At 36.2% G+C, this 22,552-nt stretch overlaps 2 protein-coding genes across 2 annotated transcripts; one reads left to right on the top strand and one right to left on the bottom strand.

The window, feature by feature from the left end:
- Positions 1 to 5,143: 5,143 nt before the first annotated feature.
- LOC130725504 (protein WHAT'S THIS FACTOR 1 homolog, chloroplastic) lies at positions 5,144 to 8,518 on the bottom strand. The gene is made up of 3 exons (XM_057576725.1): positions 6,078 to 8,518; positions 5,897 to 5,996; positions 5,144 to 5,541 (listed from the first exon to the last, which is right to left on the bottom strand). Exon 1 carries the CDS (start codon positions 8,442 to 8,444, stop codon positions 7,110 to 7,112), a length of 1,335 nt encoding a protein of 444 aa, XP_057432708.1. The 5' UTR covers positions 8,445 to 8,518; the 3' UTR covers positions 5,144 to 5,541; positions 5,897 to 5,996; positions 6,078 to 7,109.
- A 2,838-nt stretch (positions 8,519 to 11,356) lies between these two features.
- On the top strand, positions 11,357 to 12,481 carry LOC130732148 (ethylene-responsive transcription factor ERF017-like). Its single transcript, XM_057584260.1, has one exon. The coding sequence runs from the start codon at positions 11,382 to 11,384 to the stop codon at positions 12,123 to 12,125; it is 744 nt and encodes a 247-aa protein (XP_057440243.1). The 5' UTR covers positions 11,357 to 11,381; the 3' UTR covers positions 12,126 to 12,481.
- The last annotated feature ends 10,071 nt before the right edge of the window (positions 12,482 to 22,552 follow it).

Raw genomic sequence — 22,552 nt, 5'->3', positions numbered from 1 at the left:
TTTTTAAGCAAAACAATAATGTTTGGAGGGATCTCTGGGATGGGCTCTTCTATTGGGTCATTGTCTTCAGATTCAGCGTTTTCTGCATCTGCATTTTATGTCATGCAACCAAAGGCTAAATATAAGAGTTATAATGGTATATAAACCAAAATAATAACCATGGTAGATATTGGGAAAAATATGGAATGCTAAAGAAAAAGATAATTAAAATAACCTGACATATCATCATCGCTGCTTAGTGTTCCGTCACCAGTTATTGAATTTACGGGGACGACATTATTGCTCATTTCAGTTACTTGACTTGTTTCAATCACTTGACTCAAATACTCAAACCTTCATGATTAGATAGATCCTCCTTAATATTGCCCTTGGTCTGAATCGGCCTTGCAGATTTATTACCCCCTTTATGCTGCGAGAGAACATATTTTCTCTTTGCTCTGGCTTCTTTTGAAGTAAATGGGGTACTGCAGTTGGAATTTTTCACTGATACGGGGGCATTGCTATAGATGAATACCCTAATGAAGTTTTGTCAATAATGTTGGATCCTACAACAAAAAATTATAAAATTAAATCATTCACACTGGAATGTATACCAAAGATAGCGATTATAATCACTCTAAAAAACAAAACAAAAAACCATATACATTACCAATGATTGGAGAATTTTCATTGTTTGAAAGGGGCTGACGTGCTTTAGCCATGGGTTTTTTTGCACTACTATTGATAACTTGTTGGGACTGATTTTTCGAAGAGCTCTGTGTAGGAGTTGAGAATGATTTTCTTGAAATTGTAGCAGGTGTGTATAGAGCTTCAGTATTGATATCTAAAGTAGAACAATTGTGGTTGGATGAACTTGATGAGATACCACAATTTCTTCTATTTGATAATATTGCCTTTATTTTTGCCCTGGCCTCACCAGAACCTCCCTTCTTGCTTGGTTCCATGGAGTAGGTGAATGCAGACTGATGCTTACCATCGTGCATTATATATATTTTTTGGGATGAAACTTCTAGGTCCTTACGTAATTGATTCCAAACGTATTAGCTTTTATTTGTTTCCAAGAAAAAAAACTAATAAAATGTTAATTATGGAGTAAATTATGTCACACTAATTGTGGCTGTAACTTTTAGGGGTTTAAAATATGAACTTATTGACCTTTAAAATTGTTTCCAAATTAAAATTATTAATGAAAGATTTGAAACAACAATATTATTTCCTATAGGTATTAATTTTTCCTTAAATACTGACCTTGATTATTTCATTTTTAGTTTTTATTAAAATATACAACTAAGAGCATATATAATTTCCCTATAAAATATCTATTTTTAAGACACCCTCCCGGTTTTTTTTTTTAAATTTGAAACAAATCACGCAGAGATCAGATTTTGACAAAAAAAATGCTTTAATTCAATTTTTATAATAGATATTAAAAAAATGAAAATCTATGCCAAATCAATTTATTAAAACATAGAAATAAACACTAAATGTGTTTAACGTGACATTTTGTACCAATTTATATTTTTCAACTTTAACACATTGATTTTCATGATTGAAGCTATATTTTTAAGAATTTTTCCGTTTTTTTTTTAATTTGAAACAAATAAAGCAGGGATCAGATTTTGAAAAAAAAAATGCTTTAATTCAAGTTTTTTATAAAATATTAAAAAAATGAAAATTTATGCCCACATAATTTATTAAAACATAGAACTAAACACTCCATACAAAACTCATTTACTCTAATTTCCTTAATTAATTCCTTTTGCCGTGCATTTATTTGTTTCCATAAAAAAAAACTAATAAAACGTTAATTATGGAATAAATTTTGTTTCACTAATTGTGGCTATAATTTGTAATGGTTTAAAATCTGACCTTAATGACTTTTAAAATTGTTAATGACTTTTAAAATTGTTTCCAAATTAATATTATTAATGAAAGATTTGAAACAACAATATTATTTCCTAGTCGTATTAATTTTTCCTTAAATATTGACCTTGATTATTTCATTTTTTGTTTTTATTAAAATACATACAATTAAGAGCATTTGTAATTTCCTGAGTGAATATCTATTTTTAAAACACCCTCCCGGTTTTTTTTTAATTTGAAACAAATCAAGCAGAGATCAGATTTTGACAAAAAAAATGCTTTAATTCAATTTTTATATTAAAATTCAAAAAAACGAAAATCTATGCAAAATCAATTTATTAAAACATAGAAATAAACACTAAATGTGTTTAACGTGATATTCTGTACCAATTTATTTTTTTTAACTTTAACACATTGATTTTCCTGATTGAAGCTACTTTTTTAAGAATTTTTCCGTTTTTTTTTAATTTGAAAAAAATCAAACAGGGACCAGATTTTGGAAAAAAAATGCTTTAATTCAATTTTTTATAATAAAAAAACGAAAAATTATGCCAGCTGAATTTATTAAAACATAGAAATAAACACTCCAAAATAAGTCTCTATATTTAATTACTTATCTTCCAATACTTTTCAGAAAAATGTGATTAGTTTTCCTAATATGTCCGTTTGCGAAATTGAAGGCATACGTTGTAAATGCATTGACCAATTCCTACTCAGGTACAATTTTTCATTTTATTTTCCAATTATGAGCCTTTTAATTGTTTCATCGTTGTGGGCCTTTGGTTGGTTCGACAACTCCTTTATTATGGGCTGTGCATGAATCCTATTTTGGAGAGGCTCATGACTCCTTTATAATTTTTGCATTTAATAGGGGACAAAGAATCAAAATTATAGGGAAATCAGTTTATATAATTAATTTGTGAAAGTCTCTCTGGCTGTGACACTTGTCAGCCAGAGAGAGGGGTGAGAGGAAACTCAATCTTGGAATGTCATGTGTTAATTTCTTGTGGATAATGATTTTCTTTTAATAAGTATATAGATAAGAAAAACTAAACATGATATTTTAATATTGACTATTTATGAACTACACCCTCCGTTCCAGAAAGTTTGTAGTTTAAGGTTGTGGCACAAAGAGTAAAAAAATAATTATTGATAGTATAATTTGACTAGATTGCCCTTATTTAATTTTACTAGTATGATGTGTAACTATTAAATTATAGTTAGATAGAGAAGAATGTAATTAATAGAGAAGAGTTGTGGTTGGTTAATATGAAAGGTGATAAGTGAGAAAAAATGTATTAAATGAGGGTATAGATGGAAAAAATTAACAAAAAATGCATTATTTTCTAAAACAACAAATATTTTGGGATGTTGAAAAATGATGCAAAACAACAAACTTTCTGGAACGGAGGGAGTATAAACCATCACTGGATGTGCGCATAAAAGAACCATAACCTCTGGCATTTATTTATAAAACAAGGTGTTTTTAAGAGGGTGGGAAGTGGGAACGTACAGGTGGAGGGACTTATTGCTCCTTGCTTTAGGTGTGACCCCGACCTAAGTTTATTTATTAAAAAGTCACGTCAAATTTTCTTAAGAAAAGAGAAAAAGTTTGATGTACCGACGGTGTAAAATTTTTTTACACCGTCAACCAATCAGATTTTAAGGATGTGAGAAAATCTCTCTTTTCATTTAATTTCTTTAATTGACATGTCACATCCTTGAAATCTGATTGGTTAACGGTGTAAAAAAACTTTACACCGTCGGTGCATCAAAATTAAACTCATAATTTAATCAACAAAAAATTAGGCTTTTGATTATTTCAAAAAGTTGTCTAAATGACTCATGTCAGCTACTACCCACAATTTAATAGACCAATAACATTTCTTATAAATAAAATATATAAATTCTAACTCAGTTATCTTTAATGGGTTATTTAAACCAAACTTTTTCTTGTGTCATTTAAACAAATTTTTAAAAAACTTTTTAGATCAATGGGCTAGCATCTATAAGTGAGGGACCTTTAGCTTGTAGTTTGTTTTGTTCAATTTTCTTATTCACCAAAAAATAATATTACTGTTATTATAGTGAGTTTTCTATTGTAATATATTGAAATTATATATATATATATATATATATATATATATATATATATGTGTGTGTGTGTGTATGTGTGTGTGTTGACTTATTTAAAGTTTTAAGCCTGTTAGATTTTCTTTAAGTTTAGGTGTGATATATCCACACCGGTCTTGTTGACATATGTCAAAGCCTTTAATTCGAAATAGGTATTTCAGTTGGACATATCTTTCACTTGACATGTTCAATGGAATTTTAATACAAGAAAATCTATTATCACTTTTCATTGATTTGCTTCAAGTCCAACTTGAGTGGCTAATCACAAACTTCAAGTTATTAAGGGGATGGACATGTCTCCCTAAGATTTAAAAAATTAATTCCCACATTCCATGGATCTAATCCAACTTGACAAGTGGCTAATCAAGGGGGGAGGGGTGGGGATTAATGTAAAAAAATTCAAAAAAATAAATAACTAAATAAATTTAGCTTTTTTAGATTTGGCCATAATTCTAAAAACTTTTTTACTTTTACTCTTATTTTTAAATGATGTTTTTTTCTCTTATTCATAGGCTCTCTTTTTTCCCTCAAATGAGAAGTACCTTTTTAACCAATTTCTTCCCCATCAAATAATAAGAGGCAGAAACAAATTTAAGAAGTGTCAAACGAAATGATTAAAAGTAACCGTTTGAACTCCTAAATCAGAAGTTCAATGAGTCGTACTTTTGGGGAGACTTTTAACATTCAACACACTTGAGTCAGAATTGCAAGAGTAATTTAATTTTTAAAAAAAAATCAATTTATGAACACAGGTACACAAACACCTTAACTTCTAATGTGTTATCAGGGCAAGAAAAATTATTTGCTTCATGTCACACCGAATGTGTATCATTTTAAGTTTTTAACTACACCATTCATCACTGTCTCCTACCCTAGACTCTATTTTTAAAGTTACATGTGAAGCAAATAAGAAAAAAGAAACTTTTGCTTAAAAGAGAGTTCAAGAGTTCCCAACCACGCCTGGCAGAAGTCTCATTAATTTTAGTCTTTAATAGGACCAAGAAACCGATGAATGATGAACATAACAATCAATTTATTGGAGCTTATTTAGTAGAAAATGCACTAATAAACTTCAATGAGTCCTCTTTGATTTGAACTCAAATGGATACAAAGTAACTTTTGTGAAAGAAGAAATAATTCTGAAATATTTCAACTTGAAACCAAACATACTGTCACATCACAAGCATGGAATTTCACATTACAGAAAGTTTTAGGCCAGAAATCAAAGCCATAGTTCTTAAGGGACATGAATATGGCAGTGAATGGTGATGCAACTCCCAATCAAGCCCTTTTAAGTATAAGATCATAAGTGATCAGAGTTTACAAAAGATAACAATAATAATAATTTGGCACAAAACTAGCTAAGGTTATGTGATCACTATTCCACAACAGGCATATTTAAGAAGTTGTTACAACAAACAAAGCCTAGTAAAAGAATGAGGCAATGCAGATGAGGCACTTATGAGTCGTGATGAATCCATCTATCTGCCTTGGGGAAACGGTGGAGCTTCATTCATAACCTTTGACAGTGATAGACAGCTTGAACTGATAGGAAGCAAAATAAATATGCTCAATAATGATGAAGACAGTAGATAAAGATGAAGTTAATTGGAACCAACTTGTCAAAGTTGAACAGAATTATCAAGTTTTGTCAATAATAATCTATAGAATAATAGAAAGGATGATAAGCAACGAAGAAAGCATCACTTTCTAAGACAAAAATTTGCCAGCAGGCTTGTTTGAATGATGGACAATGGACATTCTAACCTCCCAAATTAAATCAAAATAGATAATAGAGAACAAACCACGAACATAATTCAATAACAGTTTGTCTATAACAGTCTTCATTGACTAGCATGTAATCTTAGGTTTGTTGTGGTGAGTGAGATCTGAGTTGCACCTGTGCACAGTAGTTCGTGTCTGAATTGCAGGCCCCAATGTACGGTCACCTCCATGTATGACAGAGTCAATGGTGGACAAGGTGGCTTTGGAGAGTGTATCTGTAAATGCACTCTCATGCCCAAGTCAAATGATATTTTAGCAGAATATTGGTAGGGAAATTAATGCATACTTGAACAAACCTGTTAGCCCGGATTTAACACCCTAGACTTGTAGGCTTATCATGAATGTTCAACAGAATATAACAAATCAGGATACTGGCCTCAAATGTGATTGAGATAATGATCGTCTTGAGTAGCTGATCTACATTGCTTAAATATACAAGTGGATGGTAAGGGTACCTAGAGACAATAGACATAACAATAAGCACGAAAACATCTTCAAAGCATTAAGATAAAAGGAAAAGGATTAAGGATCCTCAATTAAGTTAGGACAGGACCAATGCAGTTTCATTATAAACACTCAAACCAACAAGAGACAGTTTGTAAACAGAGTTTCAAACAATCACACCAGGTAACATGCAGAAAACATCACCTGCCCCGCATAATCAAGTCTGGTTATGAACACCACTATAAACTCATCCAGTACAATCACCCAAAATAAATATTCGTGTCCTGTAACATTAGGGACAAGAACCAGTTTAAGTTTTTTTGATAAAGATGCATCTACTTGTTCTCCCTAATGTGTCACTGCCTATTTAATTTCAGCTAAACTTGTTTAGTTTTCATAACCATGTTGTCATGGTTTTCTTCTGTCCAAATGTTTACAAATAAGCTTTTCACTCCCATAATGCAGCTACAAGGATAATCTTTTTTGGTATAGAACTTCATGCATAAAAGTTATCTAGTTTGTTTTGTAAGACTTACCTTCCAAAGAAGCATATCACTCACGTTGAAAATATGGCAGGTTTACAAGGTTATCTGAGACTTACCTACCAATTAAAGCAATACTCAAAATTGATTTACATTAAGGTATAAAAAATTGCATGCTCCAGAGGACATTGAAGTTCAAATTGAAATATAACTCCACTCCAACCCAGTGTTGTTAATAGCGGAAAGCCAAAAACAGACACATTTGAAAAATACTGATGGCCTATGGCAGATTATGGCAGAATATCAGCCATGGCGGCTTGCTAGAATTCAGCCATTGGGTCGCCATAGCGGATATTTAACAACACTGCTCCGACCTCAAGAAGGTTAAAAAAATTCATATGCTCAGTTAATCTCTCGAACATCCATCTCCGAATTGTCCTCAACTAAAGGATCCTCAAAGTCCATGGTACCCTGTTGCTCAAGCTGCACGTGCAACCTCTCATCTTCAGAATCACTTTCGGGCAAACGCAAACCACCATCATCTTCCTCCACATCATCTTCCTCCTCGTCACTGCATGTCTCAAACTTCTTCTTCCTCCCTCTATAACCAACAAGACTCAAGACCTTATCCTTCCATAGCACCAAGGGGCATTTCTCAATCAACTCCGAACCATCATAACCTTCAGTCAAAAACACACTAAACCTCTTCCCCCTCTCCGAAACATAGAAGATACCACAATGCTTCAGCAGAAGCCTCATCAGCTTCTGAGGCATCACCATTTCCCAACGAAAATGCGTGAGGTGATCCGTCACCAGCCTCTTCTCAATGGTGAAACTCAGCATTTCATGCATAACAGCAACAGCCCTCTTATCAAATTCCTTAGACCCTGCCTTAAGACCCCTTGCATCAGCATATGGAGACAAATAAGACCTCTCCTGAAAAAGCTGAATCTGTTCCTTGTAATATCGATGCACCCTCTTGTAATTCTCAGGAAATTTCAAAGGAAATGGCAGAGATAGCACACCAGGTGTATGCGAATTCGCGCTTTCGCCGCTTTCGTTTTCGTTTCCAGCTACCTTCTTCTCAAGCTCAGTGATTGCCCAATTAGGGTTCCAAGAAACCAGCTCCAAAAACTCAACCCCATCATCAAGAGACTTCACCAATTTGAAAAGCTCAGGATACTGGTTCACCCAGCGTGTTCTGAAATCCATCGGCAACCCAAAATCTCGCCGGAAATGCGCAATCTTATCCACCGGAAGCCGTTTATCCAGCGACATCATCAAAACCCTAGTAACATGTTCAGCAGCTTTATCCGCATTTTCCTCGACGACCCTTTCGTGTTCTTCCATCAAATTCTCTGCTCTCTCAGTCAACCCGCACCACCACGTTCCCTTCCGGTCCTGGTACAGTTCGAAGAGCTTCGGCGTCTTGCGGAGGAAATCGGAGACGCGGTGCGGTTTGGGGAGGTTGATCTGCTTGCGGTACTGTTCGAGGGTGCGAATGGGGGTTACCATCTCGGGTTCCTGCTTGAGAAGCTCCATGAGGAAGACGATTTTGGAGACTATCTTCCATTTCTCTGTTGCTTCTTCGAGCTCGTGAACCCTCTTCTTCTTGCTCCGGTCTTGGACTCTCTTGCTGGTTGTCATCCATCGGAGGGAGTGGTGGTGCCAGTGGCGGTTGGAGCAACCGGTTATTGTCCTCAACCACCGTTCAGTGGTTCCTGAAGCTACCTGCATTGCGCTGTGACGGTTGACGGTGTGGTGTTTGTGGAAATGCTCCGTCGCTGGTGAGTGGTGGTGGTGACAACTGAAGTGAACCCAGGATGAACAACCTTGGGCCGTGGGTGGTGGGCCTCATAGTTTTTCTATTGGGCCTGCAATTTTTTGTAACTAGTATTGTTAGAGTATTAGTTCATAGCACAAAATCTTGTTTTAATTGGGCTTTGTGATCCGTATAGGTGACTTCACTTAGTGCAATGAGGTTTATGTTGTTTTTGTTATTGTTGTTGTAGATGTTGTATTAGAATCGATGTTCTGATAATCAGTTCGATCATGGTTTGATCATGATTCGATCATTAAACTTTGGACGATGTTATTCAGAATATTTTGTTGGGATGTTGATTAAGAAAATAAAAGGAGAAGATATTTGATGGAAAGAAGCATGCATGTTAAGACATGTTGTGATTTCTAGGTGCTGTCTATGAAAAATAATTTGTTGGGAGAGGCTTACCAGCTAAATGCGATCTTCGAGTCTTGAAGTAATTGATCTCATGGATACCGGTTATGAAATACATTTGAAAATACAAAATGAAGTAAGTTATGTTGTGATTCATTCAAACAAACTAAGAAAAATAAAAAAGAGAGTGAGTTTGTGAAACAATATTGATGAATGTGTTGATAAAGTGCGGTAAATATTAAATATCACTTTTGTGAATGTAAAAAATTCATTGATCAACCACATATCGCTTAGAGTCTGTTTGTTATGAGGGTTAATAGTATTAAGGGTTAATAGTATTAAGCTTGATAGTATTAAGCCTGATACGATTAGACTTGATAAAAAATTAATAATGTATAATGTTTGGTTAAACACTATATAACTTATCATATCATTTGAATTGATACAATCATATGTTTGTTCGAGGGTAGTGGTTGTGGTGGTGGTAGAGATGACGATGGTGGTAGCAGTAGTGGAGGGCAGTTGTGGCGATTATGGTGGTGGCGACACTGACAATAATGGTGGTGGGTGGTGGCGGTGCCTGATAGTGGCGATGGTAATGGCGGAGGATGGTGTAGGAGATTGGGAGGGGTGGTAGACTTGAATGGGGTGGTGACAATGACAGTAGTGGTGGTGGTGGCAGTGTTGTAGGGCAGTGGAGGAGCAATGGTGGCAGTGGCGACGATGGCAAAGGGTGGTGGCGGTGGCGGCAGTGTTAGCGGTGGTAGTGGATGGTGGTGGTGGTAGTGGTGGTGGCTGTAGTAGAGGGTGGTGAGGGTGATGGTGAAGTTGGTTACGTTGTGGTGGTTGTGATAGAAGTAGTGGTGTGGGCGATGGTGTTGTAGAGCGATGGCGGTGAGGACGATGGCGAAGGGTGGTGGTGGTGATGGCGGCAGCGGAAATGGTGGCAGTGGTGGTGATAGCAAAGGCGACGGTTGGAGTAGTAGAGGGAGGTGGTTGAAGCAGTGGATTAAATAACTTCAAGTAACTTATATATCATAATTGTAATAGGTCTTATCCATCATTTATATGTTGATTAAATAATTTTTTATTTTAATGTATAAGAGTAAATTGAAAAATAAAGTTATATATACAATACAATTTTAACAAGGAAAAAATTTTACTCTCATGTTTAATACAACATACCAAATATTGAAACCAATCATAAACCATTTTGGTATGCACAAAGGTACATGCATCTATATGGACGGTTTACCAAATAATGAAACCAATCACAAACCATTTTGTAACCGTTTATAGTCTGCACAAAGGTACATCTATAAGGACGGTTTACCCTTACACTCTAAAATGATTTCATGCTGCCTTACATCCAAATCTTTGTGTGGTTTGGAATGCTCTCACAAATCCTTTCTTTTATCCCCACCCCCACTTTTGAATACAAGTGCGATGACAAATTTAGTGCATTAAAACGTGGTGTGAAAAATAGATGTTTGAAGTTTTTTACCTCTCATCATTTCCCCTGCAACACTAATTCACATTATAGGTTGAACATCCTATATTATCAGAAAAGAAAAAAATAAAGCAAAAGACTGAAAAGAGCATTCCACATATTTTACAACTCTGGGAAACATTTTTACTTCCTTTCTAGATAAGTTCCCAAACATCATCGTTCATCGACATAAACTAATAGTAATTCACCTCCTTATAACCGATCAAGTCAGTGACATCACTGTCAGTGTGTGCATGTCAATATCATCATATATATGTGGGACAAACCCGTGGTCCACCAACTTATCACAAAATTCCAAAACATGAGAGAGCTATATCATACCAATAACATTATCCGGTAGATAGTTGAGTTTCTTAACAGTTTAATTCAGTGTTAGATCGATACTTGTACAACATATATAAAGAATGTTTCATCGAAAGAAACCTATCCATTAAATGTAATCTCAGAATTTCAAGAAGACTAAACTTATAATTGTCTGTCTACTCTTTTTTTATAAGCAAATGTTAGTATTTGTTAGTAATATTAATAAATTAGCCTCTCACCAGGATTCGAACTCTGACTCTTAATTCTTTATCTCACCAAATTTTTATGTCATCTAACTATTACCACTTGAGTTAACCCAAAGAATGAATACCATGATAAGCCATCATAATCATAATTTGATGTCAACGTTGTCCTACACATACAGTTATCCACACGTGCTCTATTTCTTCTCATATTCTACCACAAAAATACTAAAAATCTGGCCCTACCGTGTCTGACTCATATTCATTCAGCCAAATGCACACACTCTTTTTACGCTCATTTCCGATCAACACGTTTAAAGTTTAGACCCTTCAGTCACCATTCAAAACCCAATTCCAAACCAAAACCATGAATCTTTCACAATTAGTTCACACACACTTACCATCATTTATATATAATCTTCTTCATTTGTCAACTCTATAAATTGAAAGACAACAACAACATCATAGGACAATATCTAAAAATGGACAAGGAGAAGAAGAAGCATGCTATGGCTTCCTCATCTTCTGATAACAACAAGTTATACAAAGGTGTGAGAAAGAGAAAGTGGGGAAAATGGGTTTCTGAAATCAGGCTTCCCAACAGCCGTGAACGCATTTGGTTGGGATCTTATGATTCACCTGAGAAAGCTGCACGAGCTTTTGATTGTGCTCTTTACTTACTGCGTGGCCGACATGCTAGCTTCAATTTTCCTGACACTCCTTTCAATCTTGACATCAATGTGGCTGCTGCAGCTGGTAACCAATCTCTCACTCCGCAGGAGATTCAAGAGGTTGCTGCTAAGTTTGGAAATCAATACCAACCACAACAACAACACCACCACCATCAACAAAGCTCTGATATTGCTAATTTTGAGTCCCACATCGGAAGGGAGAGTAACTTTACTACTACTGCAGCCTCGTCCTCCAACTCTACTATCACTATGCATGAGCAATGTGGGGCAACAATGCAAGTGGAAGAAAATGGAAGCATGATGAACACGATTGATTGGACATTTTTGAACGTGTTGGACAATGAGTCCAACACTAATGACAATGGTGGTATTAATCTTGGTGGTGAATATGGGCTCTATTCTTCTGAGCTAGACAAGATGCACTCTGGTGATTTTCAATTCTATTCAGCTCCACCAACAACCCCTTATGAGGATAACATTGCTGATGATCTATTCTCCAATCAATCATCATTCCTTTGGAGTTGGAACTTTTGATAATTCACCTCCCAAGACCGCCCAAACTAAAATGCATACTTATATATATGTGTGTGTATGGTGGTTGTTTCGTCTTAATGACAATAACAAGGACAGGCTAGTCTATCTCACACCATAAGATATTACTCTATCTCTGACCTACCAAACTAGCTAGCATGCATTGGTGCATTTTCTCATTGTATATTTTTCCTTTTGCAATAAATGTTTGTACTATTAAATATCTTACTAAGTCATCTGTATATTGTCTTTCTCATATATATCATAGTCTTAAATTACAAAATGTACTCTACAACAGAGAACACATAAGGCCGTTCTTGCCATAATAAGTACAACAAAGACTTGTTTTCGCGTTGAAATTTAGCGTTAGTCTTGACGCTAATTTTTGGTTGATAGAGTTTGATTAGCCGACAATAAACTTTAAAATTTAATTGTGTTCCACTCCTAAGCTAACTAGCATCAGCGAGACCACCATTAGTAGTAATTTTGATTGGCGATAATTTGATTGGCCAAATTAATGTTGGTTCACTGCCACATAGCATCGATTCTAATGTCAATGACCAAATTAGCATTAGATAACAAATTGCAGAAGCAAGAGGTAGAAGAAACTGAATTTTGTTATTGACTGAAAATGAATGAGTGAATTAGGTTTGTACAGGTTCTTGCTTATATACAATGCAAAGAGTAAAGTTACTCTTAACCAATCAGCTAACTGACTAACAAACTTAAGAAACTAACCTAACTATCCTAACCATCTCAATTAACCAAGTAACCGACTCAGTAATTGAGATAAGCAAGGTAAAGGTAAAAGTAAAGCTGTAAACTATTTATTCACTATATCTAATAGCCACCCGCAAACTGGAGAGTGTATGTCGTACAATCTCAGTTTGGAGAAAATATGGCGAAAAGGAGCAGGAGATAATGGCTTTGTGAAGATGTCCGCGAGCTGAAGTGAGGAAGTAACTGGAAGCAAATGCACAAGTCCTTGCGTGATCTTCTCACGAACTATGTGACAGTCCAGTTCAATATGCTTAGTCCGCTCGTGGTAACTTGGATTGTGAGCTATGTGCATAGCAGATTGGTTATCACAGAACATGGAAACAGGGGATGTTTGTGAAACCTGAAGATCTTGTAACAAGTAGATGAGCCACTGGACTTCACAAACAGTAGCTGCCATGGCTCGATATTCAGCCTCACAAGAGGACCTTGAGGTGGTGGTTTGCTTCTTTGAACGCCAGGACACCAAGGAAGATCCTAAGAACATGCAGTACCCTGTAATGGATTTGCGAGTATCCACACAGCCAGCCCCATCTGAATCGCTAAAGGCTGTTAGAACTGTTGAAGAAGCAGCAGGGTAGAAGAGTCCACAACCGGGACTGCCTTTGATGTAACGCAAGACACGATGTGCTGCAGCTTCATGCATGTCTGTGGGAGCTGATAGAAATTGACTCAGTTGATTAACCACATATGCAATATCTGGTCTTGTGGTGGTGAGATAGAGAAGACGACCAATGAGGCGTCTATAAGAGCTGATATCTGAGAGTGGAGTGCCTGAGCTAGCACTGAGTTTCTGAGAGCAATCCATTGGAGTTGTAGCTGATTTCCCACCAAGCAAACCTGAGTCAGAGAGTAATTCCAGTGCATACTTGCGTTGATTCAAAATAATCCCCTTTTGGGATCGTGCAATTGCAAGACCAAGGAAAAACTTGGCTTCACCCAAGTCTTTGATGCGAAATTTCTGATGAAGAGAGTGCTTCACTAACTTGATCTCATCCATATCATTTCCAGCTAACAATACATCATCAACATATAAAAGTAAAGCTGTAAACGAACCAGTTGCTGATTTCTTGACATATAAAGTGTGATCTGCAAAGCTCTGTGTGAATCCCAGACCTTGAAGAGCTTGACACAAAGTAGAGAACCACTGCCTACTGGCCTGCTTGAGACCATAGAGGGACTTTTGAAGAAGGCATACTTGATTAGGCTTATCAGAGTTCATGCCTTGAGGAAGTGACATATAAATTTCTTCATCCAATTTGGCATGAAGAAAAGCATTATCCACATCCAATTGATGAAGAAACCAATTTTTAGTGGATACCAGAGACAACAATACCCGAAGAGTAGTCATTTTGGCCACAGGAGAGAAGGTGTCCATGAAATCAATGCCCTCAATCTGTGTGTATCCCTTTACTACCAAACGTGCCTTATATCTATCAATGGTCCCATCCTGCTTGTACTTGATTCTATAAACCCATTTGCACCCAATTGGTGTCTTGTCAGGGGGTTTATCTACAAGGAGCCATGTATTGTTCCTTTCAAGAGCTTCAATTTCCTAGTTCATAGCAACTCTCCAACACTCATGCTTAACAGCCTCTGAATATCTGGTAGGCTCAACAGTGGTGGTAATATTCATGATAAAAGCATGGTATGAAGGATCTAACTTGTGATAAGAAATTACTTGAGAAAGAGGATGAGATGTACCTTTGCTTGAAGAGTTGGCTGGCACAACAGTAGAGGTTGCAGCAAGTGTGCAGTGATAATCCTGTAGGTAGGTAGGTTGCTTTCTAGGTCTCTGAGAAACCCTGTGGACAATTGGCTGTTCTGAGTTTTGAGAAGGACCTGAGGACAAAGGCTGTATCTGGACAGGATTATCTGGTGGAATAGGGTACTCATAATCAAAAGGTTCAGATGGTAAACAAGGAATCTGGGGAAATGTACTAGACTCACACTCATGATCATCTCTGTGAAGCTTATAAGGGAAAATATTCTCATGAAAGATAACATTTCTAGATATAGAAATATCTCTTGTGTTAAGATCATAAACCAAGTAACCTTTGGTTCCTGACTTAAAACCAAGGAAAACACACCTTTTTGCTCGATGGTCAAATTTGGTCCTATGACTGGCTAGGGTAGATGCAAAGCAAAGTGATCCAAACACTTTTAAGAATGTGATATCTGGGAGCTGTTTGTGTAAGAGCTGAAAGGGACACTGGTTATCTAAAATAGGTGTTGGTAATCTATTGATAAGGAAAATAGAATGAATAATGGCATGTGCCCAAAAAATCTTTGGAAGGTGAGCTTGAAACAAAAGTGCTCGAGCCACATTAAGAATATGTTGATGCTTCCTTTCAACAATAGAGTTTTGTTGAGGAGTCTCAACACAACTCGTGTGGTGTATAATTCCTTTTTCAGCATAGAATTGACTCAAAACAAATTCTTTCCCATTATCACTTCTAACAATTTTCACAGAAACACCAAATTGGTTGGTTACAAAAGCACAAAAGTCTTTGACAAGAGTTTGAACCTCATCCTTAGACTTAAGTAGGTACACCCAAGTATACCTAGAGTAGTCATCAACTATAGTCAGAAAATATGAGAAACCATTCAAAGAGAGAACTGATACTGGTCTCCATATATCAACATGAATCATTTGAAAAATGCAATCAGAAGTAGAATTACTAAGAGGAAATTTCAAACGCTTTTGTTTTGCTATTGGACAAACTTCACAAACATGATCCTGAGTATATTGTACATAAGGAAATAGATCTTTTATTGATTGACCCTTGACAAATGAGGGGTGACCTAGTCTATAGTGCCACAAGTTTTGTACACTAGGTGAAAATTCACAAACTAAATTCTGAGATTTACAAGTGGAAACAGAATTACAACTAGGAAATGGGGAAAGGGAATCATTATTGAGAATGTAGAGGCTTCTCACTGCTCTAGCTGTGCCAATCATCTTGCAAGCATTGGAATCCTGAATCAAGCAATCATCATCAGAAAAAGTTAGCCTAAAACGCAAACTCTTCACCAATTTATGAACTGAAATCAAGTTAAACTCGAAGTTTGGCAAAAATAACACATTAATGAGAATGAAAGATGGTGAAAGCTGTATAGAGCCTTTGATTGTTGCTGACTCAATATTCCCATTAGGTAAAGATACTGGGATAGGTGCAACATGCTTATATGAACTGAAATAGCTAAGGGTGTTGCAAATATGATCAGTAGCTCCAGTATCAAGAATCCAAGTGGTGTCAAGGGGATTACCATTTTTGGTGGAGATTTGACTAATGCTATTACCATTCTTGCCAGGAAGCATTTGAACACAGGAATTGATACTAGCAGTGTGTTGAGAAGTTGAATTCTTCTGCTCTGAAGGAGGTAGCAGTAATAACAAATGATGATATTGATCCGCAGTAAACCCAAATCTTGCAGCCTCTTGTTCTTGAGTATTTCCTTGGCTAGTTGATTCCTGATCCTCTTTAGTAGTTTGAACAAGATTTGCTGACCGATTTGCGTACTTGGGGTTCTTGAACTTGAACCCAGGAGGGAAGCCATGCTTCTTGTAACAATCTTCTACAGTGTGACCCATCTTGCCATAGTATGAACACTTCTTGTTGGAATATCTGTTTCTCCCTGAATTGGAATGATAATTTCCAGAACCCGATTGATACCCTGAATTCGATTGGTACCCAGAATTTGATTGAGAGCTTCTTCCATCATTGGAATTCTCTCTTGCAGCGATTAGTGGACCCAGAAACGTTTTCAGTAGAGAACTGCCTTTCTTACTGTGCAATGAGAGCAAAGACACGATTAACATTGGGCAATGTATCAAGCAGCATCATCTGCGATCTGACTTCTGAAAATTGATCATTCAACCCTCTCAAGAATCTCACAACTTGATTCTTGTTCCACTCTTCTTCCATTCTGGCGATCGCTCCACAAGCACATCGTGGATTGCAGGTGCAAACAGGCAACAGATTCAAGATATCCAACTCATCCCAAAGCGTTTTCATACTAGTGTAAAACTTTGAAACAGAACTATCACCTTGTTTCAAACTGAAGATTTCTTCCTGCAATTCTGAAATTCTGAATAGATCTGCCTGGGAGAAGCGCTCGCGAAGCTCTTTCCAAACATCTGGAGCTCGATCGCGCCAAAGAATCGATTGAGCAATCTCAGTGCTCATGGACTTGATCAACCAGCTAAGAACAAGGATATTGCATCTCTGCCAGAACGGTTGCATAGGATGCCCTTGCGGTGGCTCTCCGATCGACCCATCAACGAAACCCAGCTTGTTCTTTGTCATGAGACTCATCTTCATTTCTCGCACCCAGTTGTGATAGTTGCCATCAGCGAGCGGCGGCGAAACAAGAACCGTGGCTGGACTCTCGTTTGGGTGAATGTAGAACGTGTGGGAAGAAATTTGTGCATCTTGCACAGTGAATGGGTAAGGGGCTTCTTCAGCTGCCATTGATGCGCGCAGCAGAGCTCTCTCTCTACCATAACAAATTGCAGAAGCAAGAGGTAGAAGAAACTGAATTTTGTTATTGACTGAAAATGAATGAGTGAATTAGGTTTGTACAGAGGTTCTTGCTTATATACAATGCAAAGAGTAAAGTTACTCTTAACCAATCAGCTAACTGACTAACAAACTTAGGAAACTAACCTAACTATCCTAACCATCTCAATTAACCAAGTAACCGACTCAGTAATTGAGATAAGCAAGGTAAAGGTAAAAGTAAAGTTGTAAACTATTTATTCACTATATCTAATATTAGTGTTGGTCGACGCTAAATCAAAAGCCCATTTAATCAACCATTGTTATAGCAACGACTTGACCGACGCTGACTTTTGATGAATATTATGTCAATTCATCTTTGTATATCACATCTATCTCATACTTCCTCCCTATCTCTCTCACTATTGGCACAAAGGAACTTGATATGAGGGAAGGTAAAACATATGAGTCTTCTTAATAGGAAGAAGACTCGCAATTGGAACCAATGGGTTGTTATATTGATGATACACCACCTCACATGGATAACGGTTCTGATCATTACACTGATCAGAAAATTCATAGGGAAGAGCTCCATAGAGAGTTTTCTAGAGATGGAACTTCCCCTCATTCACAAAGGCGCCTTAATGTTACTTTGGGTCCTCGTGGGAAACTAATGATTTACCCGAGAGGCAACAATGTAATATATCAATTAAGCCACAATGGTTTCAATTAAGTTATAACTCAGGTGCAAGTTGTAACCTAATGAGGTGACCTCAAATAACATTACAACAATTATAATTAAAATATATCAAGATAAAATTTCTTCTTTGAATGTCGTATGTGAAAGACTAATTTACTAACATTTCTAACAACTAACATTTGCCTATAAAAAAACTTATTTAAATGTTGCCAAGAAAGGAAATAACCAACCTTCAGGCATGGATTGAGCTTCCAGGGTATGTTGATTGTCATTATGTACTAACTCTCATTAATGCAAAACATAAACATGTGTGTTATTTATGCGCATTATATGTTATCCAATCATATTAGAAACACAAGGGATGAGCCCTTGAGCATAAGTGGCAAGTGACCGGAAAATTTGATCGCAAGTGCTCTCATCACTTATCCGAGAGATCCCATTGGATTGATGAGAGAGATTGGTCCACACAGTGGCGGAGGGAAGGGGGGACATGGTCATGCCATGGTCACCCCCAATATTTAGGGTTTCTTTGCTAACACCATGTAAATTTTTATGTAGCTCCACCCTTAGTATTATAAAAATATTATATATGTTAAATTCTAAATATTATCAACTTTTGATCTTACCTTCTACTTTTATTTGCAGCCACGTGAACTCAATTTCACTTAGTCACTCACAATACATTTTATATTAGAGCACACTCTTTTAGCTTTTACGTCATACTAAGGGTGCTAATTTTTTGTTTGGAGAGAGAAGTTGTCATTCTCCTTAGTTTTTGAGTATATGTTGCTACTATGCTACTACTTTTTGAGTCGATACTACTGCTTTTTCTGTATTTTTTTGTTACTAGTCTAACAAGGCGTGTATGCTAGTTATTATCCATTGTATTCAATTTACCTATAATAATGTTAAGTATATTTTAAATTTACCACTAAAAAATTGATTGTTTTAGAAGTAATATAAATTTTAGCTTGGTTACCCCAAATCAAAATCCTACCTCTGCCTCTGGGTAGCTCACTTGTGATGCCGTTGATGTACACTCAGAGAATTAATAACCGAGATTAGCTTATAGAAATCTCATTGCAGTACTACAACTGTGAGTAATATTTATCTGACAGTGAGAGGATCCTAGATCAAAGGGCAACAAAAAAGTGAAGGGATACAAAATGGAAACATATCCTCATTGTTCTTGGAAAGCAGATAATAAAACAGAAAACGACAACATAACCCTCTTAAGAAGTTGCAATAGACTTTGCCCATGGACTCAAGGGATGCTTAAAAGGGAGCAGAATCATACAAATGCTTAGAAGGCACCCCAACAAGGCTTAGAAGATATCTGAATGAAAGCTCATGAATTAGCTCAATTTCTTTGTTTTCTTTTCAATTCATTAGCAATATGGACATTAAAAAATAAAATCCATCAGCTCAGAAACTCGAATCTTCGTCGCCTAAAATTAAAAATGAAACAATAAATTCATATAGAAGACACTAATTATTAGATAGTAGATACAGATGAAGTTCCCAATTGTGGATGACTTATCTCCTCTAGCATGTGAAAGTGGTCATATTTTCATTAACGGCTTAATCGCACTTTTGGTCCCCCACGAATGCTATGTGTGCCATCGGGGTCCCTAAACTTCAAAAATCTCATTATGCATCCCCAACATTTATCTCCGTTAACAACTTTGGTCCCCAGACACTTTTCCATCCAAAAACTAACGTTTCTAAGGACAAAAATGTAATTAAATAAAAATAATAATTCAAAAATTAAAAACCCAGATAACATGAATGTTAGGATAGAAACCTTCATCTGAAAAACCCAGATATTCATGGCTTCATTCCATTTCTCCATCATCTTCATATAAACCCAACTAAATAAAAAATTAATCTTTCTCCTCCCAAAAATTATTACCCAATAAATTAAAAATCCTCCAACTCTAATCAAAATCACCTTCATCCCTCTTCAAACACATGAATGATTTATATAACCCCTGTCACTAAATCAACCTTTCTCCTTAACCTATTACTTTCCCCTGTCACTGAACCACCATCAATAATCACACCCTGCTACAGCCAAACTCAAATCCCAGACAAAACTTTATGAACACAGCAATAAACCCAAGACCTTTTCCCTGTCCAACCGTAATCCAACCAAAGTCTTCCACCCTCTCAACCCCAAATCTCAACCAGATGAAAAGATGAAAGAGAGCCCACACCGCCGTCACCTCCTAGCCAACAACTAATGCAACCGTCACCACCACACAAAACCTCTCTCTTAGATTGAAGCATCACCGGACTTGGACCCCAACACTGTGCCAGATCTACCGCGTCGTGCCGTGCCCAGAGTACCCTCACCAGCCGCACCGCCGCGGAGATTGCCGCATTGGAAGCCTCCGAGCACAGCCGTGCAGATCTCCACCGTCAACCTCGTTCTTCCTCTGTTGGATCGGGCTCTCGTTCCTCTCACTTATTTCTTCCTCCTGTTCTTGTGTTCCAAGGCTGCAATTTAGATTTAGGGATTTGAGGGAGGACATCAAATTAGGGATCTGAGGGAAGAATTATTGAACTAATATTAGATTAGGAATCAATTGGTTTGATTCCTGGATGAAATTTTTGGATTTCTATTTTATTCTCATGAATTTCTGGGTTTGTATGTTGGATAAGTTGAAGAGCCGATGAAGACTTGTCTTTAAAAAAAACAAATTAATTAATTTTTATATCAATTAAAATATTATTAAAAAAACCACCTGAGAAAAAAACGTTAGTTTTTGGATGGAAAGTAAGAAGGGACCAAAGTTGTTAACGGAGATAAACGTTGGGGATGCGTAATGGGATTTTTGAAGTTTGGGGACCCCGATGGCACATATAGCATTTGTGGGGACCAAAAGTGCAATTAAGCCTTCATTAACTTGAGGAGATTCAATGAATTAATAATCACTGCAGGATCAAGCAGAAATAATAAAGTTGTCCTCATGATCCTGAGAGACTCAAATACAAAATCATGATATTTAAGGACTAAGATAATTAAGACCTCGATTGCGAATGGAATGAAGCATTGCAAATTGCACTTGGACTTCAAATATGAAAATAATGCAATTAGAGACATATGGCCCCGAAAATAAATATATGGTCCCGCTAATCTTGAGCCAATTTAAAATTAAAGAAAAATAAAAACTACCAAAATCTAGCAAATCACAGTAAAAACACATAAAATCATTAATTAAATAAAAATCTGAAAATTCAATAAAAAATACCATAAAAAATAACTAATACTCTCAAAATAAATCAAAAATAAAATAAAAGACGCAAGATAAAATCAAGAAGTAAACAACCTAAATCCTAATCAAATCTAAAATTTAAAAAGGTAGTGATTAAAGATAGATAAAAACTACCAAAATCCAGCAAATCACAATAAACACATAAAATCTTGTATTAAATAAAAATCCGAAAATTCAATAAAATACCATAAAAATTAATTATCTATGTCAAGATTTTATTTAGTAATTAAGGTGTGACACGTGTCAACAGAAGAGAAGCTCAAATGAGATTAATCTGGGAGTGACACCTCATCAAATTGGCCTGAGAATTAATCTGGGAGTGGCACCTCATCAAACTGGCATGATGGAAGTTCTTCTTTTCTAATATATATTGATTGATATTGATATTGATATTCGTACAACATATTTTTAATGAAGGATCAACTTACAGTGGTGTAAGACTCTAGTAACCTTACACCGTCAATAAATTAGGCTAGGGAGTCTAAGAGAGAAGTACATATGCATGGCGCATTACTGCAAACTACACAATCAAAACATGTACAAAATTTAAATATAACTACAGTTGTTCAACTTACAGTGGTGTAAGACTCTAGTAACCTTACACCGTCAATAAATTAGGCTAGGGAGTCTGAGAGAGAAGTACATATGCATGGTGCATTACTGCAAACTACACAATCAAAACATGTACAAAATTTAAATGTAACCACAGTTGTTCAAAATTCACAATAAGTAAAACGAGTATTACAAGCGGTCAGAAGTCGTCGTTAATGACAAATAGTCGTCAGTAATCATGATTAGTGACGGACAACCGACAATCCAAAAGTTTCACTCATTGGTATATATTACAGATTTCACTCATTGGTATATATTACAGATGGTCTGGCTAAACCTTTCATGAATTTAGAGTGTAAAGAAAATGAACTCTTTTCCTTTTGTTTCCTCACGTTCCTTTATTGTAAGTGAAGATTATTTTATATGAAATTTGAAGCTGATTCATTCACACTTCACTTTCTCTTTCATCTCATTTTTCACTTATTTTTTCTTTTTACTTTTCACCTTTTTCGCATGGCATCTCTAATTACTCTTTCTTCTTTTCATATTTCTACTTTGTGGAGGTGGAAATTGTTGGTAAATAAAACTTTATTGATAAATTTGGGACGGGTCTGAGATTAG

Source organism: Lotus japonicus, chromosome 1 (assembly GCF_012489685.1).
Source record: "Lotus japonicus ecotype B-129 chromosome 1, LjGifu_v1.2".
NCBI classification, from domain to species: Eukaryota; Viridiplantae; Streptophyta; class Magnoliopsida; order Fabales; family Fabaceae; genus Lotus; species Lotus japonicus.
The sequence above is the reverse complement of the archived record's forward strand: the minus strand, read 5'-3'. Positions and strand labels throughout refer to the sequence as shown.